The sequence below is a fragment of the Oncorhynchus mykiss genome, chromosome 15 (assembly GCF_057628025.1).
Source record: "Oncorhynchus mykiss isolate SJ-2025 chromosome 15, ASM5762802v1, whole genome shotgun sequence".
In the NCBI taxonomy this organism is placed as follows: domain Eukaryota; kingdom Metazoa; phylum Chordata; class Actinopteri; order Salmoniformes; family Salmonidae; genus Oncorhynchus; species Oncorhynchus mykiss.
This window is the reverse complement of record NC_143036.1, coordinates 51,980,759-51,999,018: the sequence shown is the minus strand read 5'-3', so window position 1 is coordinate 51,999,018 and position 18,260 is coordinate 51,980,759. Positions and strand designations below refer to the sequence as shown.

Below are 18,260 nucleotides of genomic sequence, written 5' to 3'. Positions count from 1 at the left end.
TAGGGGCTTGTTAACATGTGTACGGTATGGTTGCATGTGTGGAAATGTCTCTGAATATGTTACAGCAACAAGCATGTCGGCATCTGTCTGGACATTTAAGTAGAACACAACACCTAAAAAAAGTGTGTGTACGCATGTCTGACGGACAGCAGTGGCTCTGCAACAAATTACACCTTGGCTAACTGGTTTCTGCCAGAGGATGAGTGGGGTTGTGGGTCTGGGATGAACAAATGTCTAAACTCTAAAACATGATACAGACAAGGGCACGTTTGTTCCTCACTGTCGTTTTTATTGTTGTTCACAACATGACGGTGTCTGCCTATCCAAGAATGGACGATGCCAGAGGTGGAAAAAAAAAAAAAAAAAGATACTATTTGCCAGAGTCCCACTCGACCTGTCACAACTCTCCTTCCCTGGCAATAGAGAACAGTAAAACTCCAGCCAACACGTTTAAAAAGGTCAAAGGTGACGCCAAATCTCCCAGCATTCCCTTCAACCATTTCCTAAATTCCTCCACAAGGCAGTGGTGGCCAATTTGTGAAGGGCATCGTGGGTTTGCTATTTATTTTTCTATATGGCACCGACAGCAAGACCATGTTAAAGTTCTAAAGACACATCCATGAAAATAAATCATTTCTCAATTTAAAAACGTACAAGTCTTTTTTTGATGCATTATGATTTGCAACCAGGCACATCCTTTGTTTTTTTTTTCTTTGTTTTTTCCCCTTCCCTTGTTCTTTTTGAAGATGGATCCAGAACTAATCCCATTCCATTTCTTTGAGTCGGTGAATTCTCGTTCCTCCTTGGACATGCCCTCCTGCCCTGCCCCCTTTCAACCCTCATGCCACCTGTTACTGTGGCGACAGTGAGGCAGGGGAGCGGAAGGGGGGCGTCTCTTCTCACACGGCCAAAGTCGAAGGCGCGTTTCGTTTACGGGTTCACCCTGTCACTCCAATCCTTGCGATGCGTCTTGATTGGCTTTCCACAGTGCCAAGTCCCGCCCATCTGTCCAGTAGGAGATCCCTTTAGATTCTCGTCTGCTGCGGTCTTCAGCCTCTTTGCCGTCACCTCTGAATGTTCGCCAAAATATTTAACCTGAGGAAGAAAAACAAAGGCGATCTTACTGACACTACCAACGTAAATACGATCAGATGGTTTTTTTGGAACCATCTAAAGACATGGCACCAGAGGAGTCTGTCGATCCCAGTGTGGGGGCTGTTTGGGTTGATGCTGTACCTGGTGTTCTGGCAGAGCTCTTTGGGCGTGGCTATCGGAACAATCTGGTGAACTCCCGGATAGCCCAGCACACCTGCTTACACTCCTCTGCACTGGATCGATGGACAGATTGAGAAAGAGCAACGTTATTAATTTGGTACATTTACATGTTAAAGGTTATTTTCAAATGAAATTTTGAAAGAAAAGGTCATTGAACATTCAGGCTCGCCATTTAGTCAAGGTCACTTTATATTAATCTGAACTGAAATGAACCCATGTCTAGCCTGCAGTTTGTCTCACAAGACTCCTACTGTGAACAAGGTGCTCCCTCAGAAATACTAATCGGATTCCTGCTTACAAGCCAAATTAAAGCAGGAAGCACCAGTGACTATATCAATAAAAGAGGCCAGATGAAGCAGATGCTCAGCTACAGGACTGTTTGGCTAGCACAGACTGGAATATGTTCCAGAATTCCTTTAATGGCATTGAGTAGTACACCACATCTGTCATTGGCTTCGTTGACGTCGTCCTCACAGTGACCGTACATGCATACCCCAACCAGAAACCATGGATTACAGGCAGCATCCGCACTGAGCTAAAGGCTAGAGCTGCCGCATTCAAGGAGCGGGACTCTAAACCGGAATCTTATAAGATATCCCGCTTTGCCCTCCGACAAACCCTGAAACAGGCAAAGCATCAATACAGGACTAAGATCAGGTCGTTCTGCACAGTCTCTGACACTTGTCAGATGTGGCAGGGCCTGCAAACCATTACAGACTACAAAACGGAAGCACAGCCTACTGGACGAGCTAAACTACTTCTATGCTCGCTTCGAGGCAAATAACACTGAAACATGCATGAGAGCACCAGCTGTTCCGGAAGACTTGATTCACAAGGCCGTAGGCCCAGGCGGATTACCAGGATGTGTACTGCGAGCATGCGCTGACCATGGCTGCACAGCCAGGCAAGACTCCAACACCATCATTAAATTTACCGATGACAACAGTGGTAGGCCTGATCACTGACAACGAGACAGCCAATAGGGAGGAGGTCAGTGACCTGGCCGTGTGGTGCAAGGACAACCTCTCCTTCAACTTGATCAAGACAAAGGAGATGATTGTAGACTACAGGAAAATGAGGACCGAGCACGCCCCCATTCTCATCAACGGGGCTGCAGTGGAGCAGGTTGAGAGCTACAAGTTCCTTGGTGTCCACATCATCAAACTAACATGGTCCAAGCACACCAAGACAGCCGTGAAGAGAGCGCAACAAAACCTATTCCCCCTCAGGAGACTGAAAAGATTTGGCATGGGTCTTCAGATCCTCAAAAGGTTCTCCAGCTGCACCATCGAGAGCATCACTGCCTGGTATGGCAACTGCTCGGCCTCCGACCACAAGGCACTACAGAGGGCAGTACATCACTGGGGCCAAGCTTCCTGCCATCCAGGACCTCTATACCAGGCGGTGTCAAAGGAAGGCCCTGAAAATTGTCAAAGACTCCAGCCACCCTTGTCATAGACTGTTCCCTCTGCTACCACACGGCAAGCGGTACCGGAGCGCCAAGTCTAGGTCCAAGAAGCTTCTGAACAGCTTCTACCCACAAGCCTCCTGAACATCTAGTCAAATGGCTACCCAGACTATTCACATTGCCCTCCTCTCTCCACTGCCACTCTGTTATTATCTATGCATAGTCACTAACTCTACCTACATGTACATACTACCTCAACTAACCGGTGCCCCCCACATTGACTCTGTACCGGCACCCTCCTGTATATAGTTATTTTGTTTTTACTTCTCCTCTTTAATTACATGTTACTTTTCTCTTATTCTTATCCATATTTTTTTAAACTGCACTTTCGGTTAGGGGTCGTAAGTAAGCATTTCAGTGTAAGGTCTACACCCGTTGTATACGACGCATGTGACAAATCAGATTGGATTTTAGCTGTCATCTATCTGAAGCACCCATTCCCTCAGACACTGCGTGGGAGGGAGGGTGGAGCGCTGGAAAACTGGGGCAGGGAAGGGACGCTTCTAGGCGAGCTTGAACTTGTGGCAGGGAATCCATGAGGTTTCCCTACTCCGGTTTCCCAGCGTTCCACTGGAGCAGCTTGTTTGAGCACGCCCAGTGACACGAGCTCTTCCCAGAGTCAGAACATCAACAGCTGACAGGGAGTCAACTACTACGCAGAGTTTCACCTGACATAACTCCTGAACCTATGAGGACAACATGTGGCTAATTAGATCATTTCTGGAAGGAATGCACCTGATGGGTACAACTGCACCAGATTACACTTGAGAAGCATGGAATGGGCGTGGCTGTGATATGCTCACCTGGTGACCTGCTTGTGGAAGTCTGTGAGCTGTTTGTGTGTGACGGTCACCGCCCCGCCTGACGTCTCTTTAGGAAGCCCCTTCAGCGCATTCTCCAGCCAGCGGCAGAACGTCTAGAAAACATGTCCGCAACGTTAAAAGCAATGCAATTGAAGCACTCCAACACTTATCTCATGAGTGAAAGTGCTGTCATGCCAATGTCATTGTAAGTGTGTGTGAATATGAATTGTGGTCCCTGTTGAAAGATGTTCTCTTATCGCCATCTTGTGGTATGACAGCGAGCACCTGCTGAAGACACCAGTGTATGTGTACATTCAACTGCATATGTATTGTACAAGTACTGTCAGAACCGAAAGAGCTAAGTGTGTGTGTGTGTGTGTCAATGTACGTGTGAGAGACTCACCGGCCTGTCGAACACCATGATCTCCCAGAGCACCTCAGCCACATCGGGGAGTGTGTAAGGTGGCAGGCAGAAGCAGCATGTGTGCATGAGCTGGGTGACCAACTGCTGCCCGTGCTGCCCCATGGCCTGGCCTATTAGCTGCTTCCGCAGCTCAAAGTCATCCTCGTGCTGCAATGGGGGGGAAAAACATGACAATCTGACTGACTTGTTATTCAGAGGAGACTTGATTGATCGTCAAACAGTGAATCCCCGTGTTTGATGGGACATGTTTGAGCAAGGCGAGGCACAGATTTGCTCATCTTGATGACATAAGGAATAATTTGGGATACAAATATAATTTGTAGATCAGGGATTCTGTGCATTCTGCAACAGAGACGTCAAACAAACGGACTTGAAATAGATTGACTGTTGGGACGGACTCACGTCGTTGCTGACGCCCGTGTGGATGAGGTCTCTGACAAACTTCATGACGCTGCAGTTGGCATCCCGGTGGTCCAGTGTCGTGGCCGCGATGGCACACTGGATGATGTGGACGATGATGCCACTGCTGAGCAGGGTGATGGGACTACGCTGGACAAACCTGCAGAGAGAAGAAGCGAGAGAGAGAGAGAGACACGGGAAGACAGACATGTCAGAGAGAGAGAGAGAATCTTCTTTATAACCTGAATGCCGTAAAACAAGAATGCCAATGTCAGGTCCCCAGCAATGGTTAGGTTTCATTCCTGCCACTCAGACGAGACCCGTTGAAAGTAAGTGAACTATTTATTTTGGAGGGAGAGGAGCAACAGTTTAAACTGTGTTCCAGTTGATCATACCTGGTAGCGAGTCTGAAGAGGTCATCTACTGTGTCTGGGTGGTTACGGAGGCCGTTGGTCTGCTCCAATAGCTGGAAGGTGGGCATACAAAGAGCCTACGGGTAGAGAGAAGGGACAAAGTCAGTTCAAAACCAATAACAACCAGAGTTCCACCGCCACTCTAGTGAACTATGCCTCCCCTACCTGCAGCATGTCCAGTAGACCTTGTCTGCAGCCCTCCTCCATGCCGTACTCATCCACCAGGATGCTGCCCAGATACAGGAAGCAGGAGTGGGGATACACCTGATACACACTGACCATCTGAAACACAACATCTTCACATCTTTACACCTGGTACAAACTGACCAGGGCTTGACATGAACTTTTGTGACTGAATTTGTACCTGTCCAAAAGCTGTGTGCCCCCCCCCTCCCTTCCACACAAAAAAATATATATAACACCAAGGCCAAAAAGTTTACTGAAAATTGTGTTGTATCATGCAAGGAACCACTTCCCAAAATAACATTCATTGTAAATCACTGGTGTTGACAATGGAAGGCTGCTGGTCTCTGATCCCATGTATTATATCTCCTACCATTGGGCCTTGAGCATCCCCCACAACGTAGAAATACTGCACTGATGAGCTACTGGATAAAACACGTGGTTCGTCAACCCTCCATCTGGAGAACTACTGGGGGTGCAGGATTTTGATACAACCCTGCTCAAAACACACCAGTCAGCTTATCAAGGACCTGTTGAGCAATGTGGTGTGTTCGAACAGGAAAGGAGCAAAATCCTGCACACCCAGTAGCTCTCCCAGATGAGGGTTGGCCACCCTGCAACATTACAATTACAACCAAATACTTTGTCTTTATAAAATTATTATCTTCATTCAATGAACCAGGGATTAAATGGTTATGGTGGGCGAGGTCGCCAATTTAGAAGTTAGAATCTATTTGTAAGGTTAAATTATTTTAGTGTTCAGGGGAGATCTTGACAGCACAGGAGTTACTTGTCAATTAGGCTATTCTAAGAATATTTCTTAGTTTTGAACAGGGGAGAATCCTAGACAATTTTGAGCGAGTGAGACGGTTTTACAACTGGAGAATGCAGTATTGGTTTCATCAACTGCATGTTGGCCATTTGCGGTTATAGTGGAAAGTTATTTTAGGACGCCAGACATGACATTTGATGCATGCTAATAGTTAACTAGCGAGATCTAAATTCAAAACATTGTGTAGTTTGGCTGGTTATCTAGACTGTCTTTTGCATATCATTATTTACCTGCGGCGCAAAATGTCACTCTCCGTCTCGCTCTCTCCCTCCCTCCCTCATCCGGAAACTGGCACACCGCTGACAGACACCATTACTTTACCAGGATTCTTGTTACTGACCAAACATTTGCTATAACTGGGCAAATTGCTCAGTAGCTATTATCAACAAGTGTTCTAACGCGGCTCGCTTTGACCTCAAAAACGCACCTCGCCTGTCAGTGCAGGCCTCCGACGTCTCTGCAGAGATTGGGAGGACAGTGAGCAAAACTTCGTATCCGGATGACTGTAATCAAGTTATGATCGAAGTAACCTAGTTGTTTCATGATGATTGTTTGCAGTCGTCAATTCAGACCACTTTAAATCTGCTCGTCCGAATGTTTTTGTTTTTTTAAACTTTCCCCCGAGCAAGCAGACAAGCGTTAATGTTAAGTTCCGCTGACCATCTGAAAACACACACATTATATTAAGGACCTATACTAGAGTAAAAAATTCCAGTAAATTCCCAGAAATCTAGATTCAAGAGAGAATAATCAGAAAGCCAGGGAATCCCATCAACCCAGGGGTTTGGAGAAGTTACAACCCTATACTGGACATTCAGCCTAACTGTCAGTCACCAGCTGCCCTGGGCTCAACAAGCACCCGGTGGCAAAGGATTTTGTGTACACAAATAACAGACGCCAACCAAGATTGATCCATCTGTATATGGGGCGTATCGTGAACCAAACACAGGGACACGCACCTGTGTGACGAGTGGCTGTAGTAGAGAGGCAGAGCCCTTGCCCACGCAGCGCACAGCAAACCGCAGGCAGCGACAACAGCGCTCCACGATGCGGTTATCAGCCTGGTGTGTGTTCAGAGTCTCTGATAGGACCGGCCAGATCTACAGAGAACCAAGGAAACACCCAATGCAGATTTAGCATGAGAAGCTGCGGGAATGACTGTACTCAATCATGGCCTCAAGTTGAAGTTAAAATCTGCAAGGGAGAGAAGAATCAGGGTAGTTGAGCGCCAGAATAGCCCCATTTGAGCCCCATTAAAACGAAGTTGACTTAATGGGTTGAACAAAGCAGGTTGTATGCAATGGTAGCTTTGTCCAAACACCAAAAAAATTGCTATAAAAATCTAGAGGGTGAAAAAAACGGGCAGTTGCTTTACCTCCTGGATAACTTTCTGACATGGGTGTGTCTGTCCATTCTCTACGATGGGGTTTGTGTGTCTGGGGGGAAAAAAACATTAAGATTAAAATTTCTGCTTAAAATATTAAATATATTAAAAATATTATTAAAACAACCAACCCAAATCATCATATCTATATAGCAGCCATATAGCTACATAAGACATGACCTGTGCAACCAGGATATGTATATATAGTATAAATGTGTTATAAATGGGTTGAGCGTACCGGAAGATGACGGCTAGTCTGTCCAGCCAGACAGTGGGGTCAGCAGCTTTCCCATTCCTGGGGTCCTGAGAGAGAAGCTGAGGATAAGAGACAAACAAGCAAACCTGTTGGTATCACACAAAAACCCAATCCACAAAACTGTTACACTACAATAGTGCTACACAATTCTACTAAGGTACCTCACACACACATAACCAAAACGGCAGAACAACACACACCTTTTTGAGGGCCATGACCTGCACAGCACACAGGTCACTCAAACACTCAGCGATCTTCTCCAGGGGCAGGCGAGCCAGGACCAGGGCTGTACCTGCAAGGTAAAACAACCAGCATTACCACGGTGACAGAGCAACACCACCGTTTAATACAAATCAACCTCAGTAGGCAATCAAAACAAAAAAGACAAACGGAACGTCGAGCCACAGTCCAGAGAGAACAAATTGCCGACAGATATGGACCAGCAATTGAGAGAATCGTAAAAACAAGAGATTGAAAGTGAGAGACAGAATAGAGACGGAGCGGAGCAGAAAGGTGTCATGGTACGCTGACGATTCATGTTCGTTTAAATCTGCAATTCTCCCCGATGGGGCTGTAGTGGAGCAGGTTGAGAGCTTCAGGTTTCTTGGCGCCCACATCACAAACAAACGATCCAAAACACACCAAGACAGTTGTGAAGAGAAAACACCCTTTACCCCTCAGGAGACTGGGAAGATTTGACAAAAAGTTCTACAGCTGCACCAGAGAGCACCCTGACTGGTTGTATCACCTGCCCTACCTCCAACCACAAGGCACTACAGAGGGTACATCACTGGGGCCAAGCTTCCTGCCATCCAGGATCTCTATACCAGGCGGTGTCAGAGGAAGGCCATAACAAAAAAAATTGCCAAGGGCTCCAGCCACCCTAGTCATAGACTGTTCGCTCTGCTACCGCACGGCAGGCGGTACCGGAGCTCCAAGCCTAGGTCAAAAAGGTTTCTAAACAGCTTCAACCCCCCCCCCCCCCCCCAAGCCATTAGACACCTTAACATCTAATCAAATGGCTACCCGGACTATTTGCATTTTCCCCACCCCATCTTTACACGGCTGCTACTCTATCCCTGCAGTGTCACTTTACCCCTACCTACATATTACCTCGACTAACCGGTGCCCCTGCCACATTGACTCTGTACCACAACCCCCTGTATATATAGTCTCATTACTGTTATTTTATTGTTGCTCCTTAAATTTGTTATATTGCTATTTTTTCTTAAACTACATTGTTTGATAAGGTGCTTGTAAAGTAAGCATTTCACACCCGTTGTATTCGGCGCATGTAAAAAATAAAATTGGATTCGATTTTTGATCCCTGCACAGCCTCAGGATACAGATCCTTTTTTGAACATTTTCGAACCTCGAATTATGATAAATGCACCAATATTAAAAAATGAAATACATCTTTAACATTACTGGGTATTTTACCAATAAAATGGTCCGACGGTGAAGTGGAAATACGCTGTATTCATATCCCAAAATAAAAACATTCTCACTACAATAGAAAGTTACCCAAATTAGAGAAGATGTTGCTACCATGGAAAGGACAACACCTGTCTATTTGAGGAGAAAAAAGTATGTATAAAAACACCCGATTAATTATTTAGTCATATCCCAGTTGACCTTTTTACTCATGGCCCTACCTACACTCAATTACTTTCTATTTTTATTCCACTTCATTTGGAACGGGCCCTATTTGTATGAATAAATACGAATTAGGAAGGCAGAAACGACTAAATATTAAAGCATTGGACCTCTCACTTTCAGCATACAAAATCTATACTTATACCCGAACTGGTTCTCTAGCAGATTCGTAAGAATGGCTCACCCAGTGTTCAAGAATGACCTTTTTTTTTATCTTCATTCAGATTACAACTTCACACTTTCTGATATTTTTAAAACAAGACATAGAAAGCTGGTTTCAATTCCGGTTTAATCCACCAGAAAAGACAGAACAAATATTTCATCTATTTTGATGTCTTCACTATTATTCTACAATGTAGAAAATAGTAAAAAATAAAGAAAAACCCTTGAACGAGTAGGTGTCCAAACTTTTGACTGGTACTGTATGTAAGTGTATATATATATGGCAACTAGAAGTCAAAACGGGATGATCTTCAGAGATAGATGGGAGGGGTTGAGGGTAGCTGAAGGATGGGACTAAAAAAACCAAACAAAAGGTACAAATATATTGTGTACGTAAAAGGTTAATAGTATGTATAAGCTGGAAGTAGAAGTATCGTTGTCCATTCATTTACTACAATTAGGGGAGGGGTGGTAGGGTTAGGGGAAAATACAGATACAAAATAAAGTGGGGGATTGAAAATACAGACAATTACACAGATAGATTGTGGCTTCTATCTGCAATATTAGATCTGATCTACACCTTCATTTTTACGTAAAAAAATAAAATAAGGGTGGCATAAGGTTACCTTTGAGGAGGCCTACGGCGGCTTCGGTCGTCAGGGCGAAGGAGTCGAGGGCACGGGCGATGTCCAGCAGGCCCTGGAAGTGCTGGGCCATGTGGTCCCGACACACAGAGCAGATGTTATGGATGGCCTTGGCCGCCACGGAAGCCAGGGTCTTCTCCCTCAGGCCCTTCATCAGGTAGTTCAGCACGGGGTCTGTGACATAGAGCGGGGCTAAGGTCATGCACACATCCAGAGTACGCAGCCAACAGAGGCGCACAGACAGAGGCGCACATTCGTAACACAGCAGGGACATAACAAAACAGAGTGACAGGCATTTGACACAGGAAGGAACAAGGAATGGAAAAATAACAAAGAAAAATGACAAGGAAATGGAGACGAGCTCAAAACGAGGGGCATACACACACACAGAGATGAAGATGAACCTCTAAATTGATGAACTCAATCACTCAGGACCCGAGCTAAGATATTGACCGTAGCGTGACGACTGAACCTACCTAGGAACCGCGGGTTGCGGTCAACGACCTCGCTCATCTCCCCCACCAGCTCAATGCTGGTGTAGCGCACGGCGATATGGACAGTCTCTGGCAGCAGCACCACCTGCTCTAACACCTCTGTCAGGGTGGGGTTGTTCTCACTGACAGGGGGGGAAGCATTAACACGTTACACACAAACACCTTGGGGGAAGGATATACAAATCAACAAGTAGCTGTACACATTCTACACGGTGGGGGAAGCGATTTAGTCATAGCACATTATTACTCATTAACAGAACGAAGAGGACACTCACGGGTCTACACTCTTGGCGATGGCGGCCATGATGAAGAGAACAGCCTCAGTCACCTCCCAGGGAGGGTTCCCTTCTTTTAGAGTGGAGTACAACTGAGAGAGCAAGAGGGAGGAAAGGAGAGAGAGGGGGGAAAAAAGAGAAGGAAGTCTGTATAGATTGTCATTTGTCTTAATGACGTCATTTGAACTTCTAATTTCCAAAAAAAGGTAGCTACCTGGGAGAAACATTCCATGGAGCCCACAAGGAAAATTACATCCTTCACAAGATCAGACACCCTCATCCTGAACTCCCCAAAGTCATCAGTATCTTCTGGGATGCCCTCCTGTGGATCAACACAAAAGTAGAGAAGGAATGAATGATATAGTGCCGCCAAAGTTAAATGATGTACTGAACTACTTAATGAGATGCACATGGTTATGGGATTCTACAAATCAGATATGACACCAGAAGAGTATTGAGGAGTACGGTCGGCATCACTGGAGTTGGTTAAGGACTCCTTGTCATGTGGCGGGTGGTCCTTACGTGGTCGGGGTCTAGTTGGCAGTGGCGGGCCAGGCCGTGCAGCAGTCTCTGGATATAGGGTCTGAAGATGCCGTGGAGGGCAGGGTCGTTGGTCTTATACAGGTTCTCTCCCAGACGATACCAGAAGTTAAAGGAGATCTCCACGACCTGAGATGAACCAGAAGAGAACTTGAAATCCACCCAAAGCAACAGAGTGTGTGTGCGCGCTCGTGTGTGTGTGTACCTCATATTGAGGGTGTCCTGCACAGATGAGCAGTAGCTCAAGCGTCCGCAGGTCTCCCATGCCCTGGCCTGGACTCCTGACTGTAGTCTCCAGAAACGTCTCACACAACTCAGTGAAGATCCTACAGTAATTCAACACTCTGAGAACAAAAGGAGAAGGAGAGACTTGTGGATAAAAGTGATCACTCTTTTCTTCCACACAGAGGACAGCAGAGAAGAGACAGAAGAGCTCAACATCAAGAGCAAAGGAGAGGAGGGATAGATTTGGGGCAGGAAGGGGTTTGGTGATTGGATAGGTGATCTTGGTGTACGTATGAAAAGGGGAGTAGCGCGTTCGTACTTGTCGAGGTCCTCCCGTGCCACGGCCATGTGGTAGGCTGTCTCCAGCGTGAGGACGCCCTGAAAAAGCTGCAGGGCCAGGGGCATGTGCGTGTCCACGTTCTCGATGGCGTACAGTGCTGAACACACGCAGTCGGACGCGGCCTCGTGCAGGTTGGTGGACGTCTCGTCTCTCTGCTGCCAAAAATAAAAAATAAAAAAGAGAGAAAACAGTACATCAAAGAGATGTTCAGGCTGAAAAACATAAACCATGCACTGTGCATATAAGTATTCTAAACCAGCATAAATTATTCCCCCCCATGGTTGCATAAATAAAGGTTAGGAACAAATACCGCTACAGTGTTGAGACTTTGGGAGTATCCTAAAAGTTGTTTGTTTTCGGGAGTGTGTCACTAGCACTGTTAATTTGTGATTCCAAAATGCGATGAGAGAGAGCGTGAGAAAGCCAGACAAACAGGGAGAGAAAGAGACCGAGACACAGACATACCAGCACTTGGAAAAGGACCATGAGGAGCTGGTTGTTGGCCATAAAGTTGCTGTCCAGAACTCCCAGGTTGAACCAGCTGCCCAGACAGCGGAACACCTTGATCAGCATTTTCTCATTGCTGCCAGACTTCTCCACACACGTCATCTGTAGACAGAGTGACAACACACACACACACGAGCTAACACAGACCCTTATCAAAACCACAATGCTGTGTCCAAAGCCAAACGCACAAGGAAGTTCACCCAACAAAACAGTCACGACAGGTGTAATCAATATTGACTCCAGGCAAATTGTTGATTGTAGGTTGACGTAACCCTCAACAGAAACAGTATAGTTCTGTTTCTTTTCTGTTCGTTTTAGGAGGACAACTCCTACATTCTTACACTTAATCCTCACAAACATCTACAGTCAACCTTAGACATTCTGCAGAGAAAGATATACTACAAAGTGAGCGGTTCAGTTTGTCCCTCTAAGGTAGTAGTTGAATAGCTTTGTGATAATGAGGCTGTACACCCCAGGGTTTTAATTTTAGATAATGAACCCATGGGAGGTCTGCTTATCCAGTAAGGGGGAGTGGTGGCGGATGCTCTAGTTTAGACCAGCTTAATCAGGTGGGTAAAATAGGCTAGTATGTGAGTGTTGGCAAGAGAGAGAGGAATGGATAGAACTCTCACCAGTAGGGTAACCACAGTACTGGAGTAATAGGCCAGGTCCTCGATGATCTCTGTCCTGCGATTGGCGCCGATGCGCAGGGAGCGGCTGTGGACCTCCTCGGGGAGCACTGTAAGGATCTCTATCAGAAACGTCATGGAGCTGACGTCATTGCTATACCTGAGAAGAAAAAAAGAGAGAGAGACGAAGAGAGAAAGAGGGGCAAGGAGAGTGGGAGGAGAGACGGCAGCAGTCGGTTATGAGAAAATTAGCATGAAGGAGATGTATTTTAAGCTTAATGTCACCTCAAACATACCATCTCATTAACTGTTTTCAATAGAATTCAACTTTATAGAACTCCCTACAGCGGTTTAATATCCTGTAAATCTTGCATTCTGTTATCCACAGCTGTGATCCGAGATGGGTGGTTGAGCGCTATTGGGAGGGGTCTTACTTTTCAATGAGGGTGTGGACACAGCCCTTCCAGGAGGCCATCTGTAGGGCGAGGTCTGCAATGGCCAGAGCGAGCTGAGAATGGGACAAGAGGAATGGGACAGGAGAAATGAGACAAGCAAACAGGAAGAACTTGTAAGGATTAGAGTATCTTAATGCCACGTAATATTGTACTTGTTAAATTGTACCACAGCTACTCCTCTGTAGTGGTACATTGGGGTAAATGCTATATTTCTATTGTGCATTGCTAAGCCTTTTGGGACATTTAGATGGGCAGTGGGACATTCCTTGAGAGCATTCTAGGAGCATAAAGTCTGCAGACAGAAATCCAAGTCATCCTGGAGTTTCAGTGGTCACTGTGACAGGGTGGACAATAATTGGATGGGAAGGGCGTTACCCCAAGTTACATCAATGGGCGAGGCGGCCATTACCTGGGTGACGATGATGGGGGAGAGGTCTTTGAGGCTCTGTATGTGTGAGAGCAGGGAGTCTCGGAGGGCGATATGGGTCTCTGGTGGAAGCTCAAAGAACGACATCTGGATCTTCATCTTCATGGTCTGGGCGGCAAAGTAACAAGATTCCACGTCCTGTTTCAGCTGGAGGAGCTGGTCTGCCAACTCCCACGCGTACATCTGCGGGGAGGGGAGACGGGGAGAAAAAGTTGGCGCCACCAACTTTATTCAGACAGTACATATTCATATTCATTCCTTTACACTTGTGTGTATCAGGTAGTTGTGAAATTGTTAGGTTATATTACTTGTTAGATATTACTGCATGGTCGGAACGAGAAGCACAAGCATTTCGCCACACTCACATTAACATCTGCTAACCATGTGTATGTGACAAATAAATATGATTTGAAGGTTACCGAAACAAGTAAAAAAAACAGGATACTGGTTATACCCGCCAGTTTTACACACACCGGCCCACACGGCTAAATGGTCTGTAAAGGATACCCAGGAACAATCAACTAAACAGGGTGGAAAGGACACATTGATGCTTGTAGGACTTGTAATAGTTGTACTTGTAATAGTTTATAACATTCCTTTCTGTAATAACTGCTAGGGGCAAATATGAAAATCAAATCTTATTCCAAAATAAAACAAACCCCCACCAATCATTGTTTGTTTAACCCCCCCCCCCCCCAATCATTGTTTGTTTAACCCCCCCCACACACACACACTTGTCATCCCAGGACAGTCCCGTATTTCAGGCCCATTTCAAGTGTCCCGACATTTCTCTCTACAAAAAAAGGTCCTTTTGTCAGCAAGACACATTGTCAAAAAAGTGTCACAACAAAAAGTCCCTGTTCATCCACTCCATTAGCCTAGGCTATAACCCCCTAAACAGACAAGATCCACACTGAAAAATAGACAAAACAGTTTGACAAAGAGCATATTTTCATCGGAATAATTAAGCATAGGCCTACTCACAAAACATATGTAATGGCTGTAATTCAACACCATGCAGTGTTCAATGTGGAATTGTTCATCCATTTAGAAAATTACAATGAACAGGCAGAATAAACTAAATCGAACATCCGTATATCGAAGTGACAGATTTTGGTTTGTAACCCCGAAGAGAAAAAAAAAGAAGGTATTTCAACTAGCCACATTGAGCCCAGTTTCAAATGATCACTGAGAATAACTGTTGCAGACTTGAGATGCGCGTCACTTCTGTTATGTTACATCATGATTTTTTTACTGTAAAATAAGCGTCAACTGTGATAAGGTCTCGGGAAATAAGCGGGGTCTGCTAAATTAACAAAGCAAGGCTATGCAATTGCACAGCCATAGGCTTCTACAATAAAGTGCCACTGCTGAGGTTACTGCCTTTTAGGAGACTGTTCCACAATATAATATAAATCAGTTGATATTAAGGTTTCGTTAACTTGCTATAAATTGACAATATATACGAGGCAATTTAGCAATTAGGATTAGTTATCTGTAATGTTATGATAAATTAAGCATTGTTGCGCAATGTCGGCATAGGCCTACAGGAAAAATGTGAACATTGTATTCATTGCATTTTTTTTAAATGAATATTTTTTTTCCCCATTCAAGAACTCAAAACAATAACGTGAGTACTCGAACAGTCAAAATGTTTTTAAATGACCATCCTAGTAAATGGATCACTATGCTTACATTCTCAATTCTGCGTCCCTACCGACACAAACATATTTCTAAACCCTAATCAAGCAAAGACCCAAAGGGAGTAGGCCTATTTACAAATACAGTAGGCCAAATCGGATATCCTTCCTATGAGTTCACCATCAGGTGTCTTTAGCTAGCTGCCTTCATAGAGCTCTTGTTGCCTTAACCAACAGTTGGTCAGCTGTTAGATACCCTGGAGTATGGTATAAGGACTGTAAAGTATAACCTGGTAAAATGTGTATGAGAATTTATATTGCAAAGTTTAACAGCCAAGCCCCTTCCCCATTTGTCCCCAGTATGTCCTGGCAGCCAGGGTAAAAAAGCTGCTGACAGCACAGACCAGTGCTCATCACTCAGATGGCTCCTGCTCTCCGAAATTAGACCGTTCAGATCCCCAAGTGCCAGCAAACTCAGGAAGTTGCTGGTGTCACAGTCTAACGTGTTTTAAAACGTGTTCAACAACATTGCATTTTTTTCTTAGAGAATCAATATTTGACTTTGTGAGGCCCTTCTGTGGGAACTGCATGATAGTGGGGGGAAATAGCGTTTTTGAATCCAGTTACTCTCAATGCAACCTGCGGGCAGGTCATTGTTATATAAATTATCACAGTAATAAATTAAAGTTGGTCGAAATACGTAGCAGCAACATGTAGGTGGGCCGTATTTCAATCACCAATTGTCCGATGACAGACAATGATTGCATTTCCTGCAGGAGTTGAGGCAGTAACCAATGAATATGCGGAAACCAGACCGATGCAGCACCATGGGAGGAAGAAAAAAAACAAACAGATGCGGAAATAATAAAGACGGCTAACGTTAACCAGCGGCACATACCATTTACCCAACAGTATCAACACAAATGGAAGTTGTTAGTGTAACTAGCCAAGTTAACGTTCGCTGACTGACTCAAAGCAAAAGCCTCCATGGCAATATCGTTAAACCCGCTAACGTTATCTAGCGAGACAACACGCCCCTCTACTTAGCAATTTAGCCATATGTGGCTAAAACTGCAAGTTTGCTAGCAAGTATTGGACGCTATCATGGTAGCCACCCTCGCCTCGCGCTCTGCCTGTGCTCTGACCGGCTAACGGCGCTGTCATTAGCGCGAGCTACATATTCTGTAAAAGACAGCTACTGTAGTTGGCTAGGGTTAACTAAACAACTAGCTAGCAAAAACTGGACGTTAACTAGTTATCTGCTGTGTGTGGCTAACTAGCTAGCATTTTAAAACACTATGGATCGTTTGACTACACGCGAGAAAAAGCTGGCTACTGTTTGCCCTCATTATCTTCGTTGCACCGAGAAATCCCCCATAGATTTATCCCCGTTTCCATTTGACAGTTACTAGCAGGCTAGCAGTAGAAAGGGGAACTGTGTGGCTAATGCTAACTAGTTAGTTATCTAACAAACTAGCTTGACTAAGCTAACTAGCTAATGCTATGCAATGTGTTGCTAGCTAGCGTGTGAATCTATGCTCATTCATTCGCTGTTGGGTTAGCATACACAAATCAAATGGTTTTATATCACCACGCTATTACGCATTCTGATGCAATGTTTTGTTTTCGGCCTCACACGACCTGCCTAGCAATGTCTTGTTCTAGGCCCATTCCAAGTCCCCCCCTCCCCATCTCTCAAGTTTACTTACCGATCTCTGTAGCTCCCCCAGCCACACAGAGGCTCGCTCTTTGCCGGCGGGGTCCGGATCATGATAAAGAGCCTGAACAGCTTGATACACAAGTGCGACTGTCGGTTTCTCCATAGCGCTATGCTACGTTCCGGGTTACAGTTTAGGGTAAAAGCGAAGGCGCTACAAGTTCCACAGTTTATGTTCAGACGGGGTAATATTTATTCGTTAGTTGTGCTCGCTGTTCCGACCGCCATCTCAATCGCACACAGGTTCCCCGTGTGTGTCACCAGCAAACGCCCCCGTCTAGAAATACAGTTACAGGAACTAAAAGCTATACTTCACATATTCGGGGGACACAATGGATCTCTTTTACTGTTATTGTAAAACAAGTAGTAAAAACGAGAAACACCATATCAATGTAATTGAATTGATAGTTACAATGTATAATTATGTAGCTAGGCGGTATGTATATTTATTTTGTAAGAGAACCCCAATATACACTGAAAGACCACTAGATGTCAGCAAAGCGCATGATTTACAACAGTTGTTCTCAAACTGGGGTACATGTAGTAAAAATACCTATTCATCTGTGCTAGGAGTACCTACCTGGTCTATCCACAGGAGGTGTTTGGGAATATGCATAATAACATTTGCTTAACTATCAGATGGTCATGAGGGGGTACTTCAGTTCAGACTGAGTGAAATGTGGTTATAGTAACCAAAAAAAGGTTGAAAACTACTTACAGCAATGAACCAGATACATCAAATCTAATGTTATTGGTCACATACACATGGTGAGCAGATGTTAATGCGAGTGTAGAAAAATGCACTGTTCCAACAGTGCAGTAATATCTAACAAGTAATCTAACAATTCCCCAACAACTGCCTAATAGACACAAATCTAAAGGGGTGAATGAGAATATGTACATATAAGTATATGGATGAGCGATGGCCGAGCGGCATAGTGCAGTAGATGGTATAAAATACAGTATATACATGTGATATGAGTAATGTAAGATATGTAAACATATGTAAACATTATTAAAGTGGCATTATTTAAAGTGGCATTGTTAAAAGTGACTAGTAATCCATCCACTGCTGGCTTGCTTCTGAAGCTAAGCAGGGTTGGTCCTGGTCA

General features: G+C 44.9%; 1 protein-coding gene across 2 annotated transcripts; it reads right to left on the bottom strand.

Moving 5' to 3' along the window:
* Positions 1 to 268: 268 nt before the first annotated feature.
* Positions 269 to 17,441, bottom strand: LOC110490196 (transportin-3). Of its 2 annotated transcripts, none has more exons than XM_021563442.3 (23): positions 17,141 to 17,441; positions 13,774 to 13,974; positions 13,344 to 13,417; positions 12,913 to 13,069; positions 12,239 to 12,382; positions 11,753 to 11,928; positions 11,414 to 11,552; positions 11,191 to 11,337; positions 10,883 to 10,990; positions 10,669 to 10,760; positions 10,376 to 10,515; positions 9,882 to 10,073; positions 7,638 to 7,729; positions 7,420 to 7,496; positions 7,173 to 7,233; positions 6,757 to 6,897; positions 4,948 to 5,064; positions 4,765 to 4,859; positions 4,373 to 4,529; positions 3,950 to 4,117; positions 3,547 to 3,659; positions 1,237 to 1,328; positions 269 to 1,095 (listed from the first exon to the last, which is right to left on the bottom strand). In XM_021563442.3, the coding sequence occupies exons 1-22, from the start codon at positions 17,252 to 17,254 to the stop codon at positions 1,268 to 1,270; spliced, it is 2,766 nt and encodes a 921-aa protein (XP_021419117.1). In that variant the 5' UTR covers positions 17,255 to 17,441; the 3' UTR covers positions 269 to 1,095; positions 1,237 to 1,267. The 2 variants fall into 2 exon arrangements, with proteins under 2 accessions (XP_021419117.1, XP_021419116.1); XM_021563441.3 differs by having other exon boundaries at positions 9,882 to 10,091; positions 17,141 to 17,436.
* Positions 17,442 to 18,260: the final 819 nt, after the last annotated feature.

Coding starts and splice junctions, on each gene's coding strand:
- LOC110490196 (XM_021563441.3), bottom strand. CDS start 17,254: ATGGAGAAACCGACAGTCGCACTTGTGTATCAAGCTGTTCAGGCTCTT. Junction 7,497..7,637: donor AGGTCATGGCCCTCAAAAAG/GTGTGTGTTGTT, acceptor TCTTATCCTCAG/CTTCTCTCTCAGGACCCCAG. Junction 6,898..7,172: donor GTCAGAAAGTTATCCAGGAG/GTAAAGCAACTG, acceptor GGTTCTCTGTAG/ATCTGGCCGGTCCTATCAGA.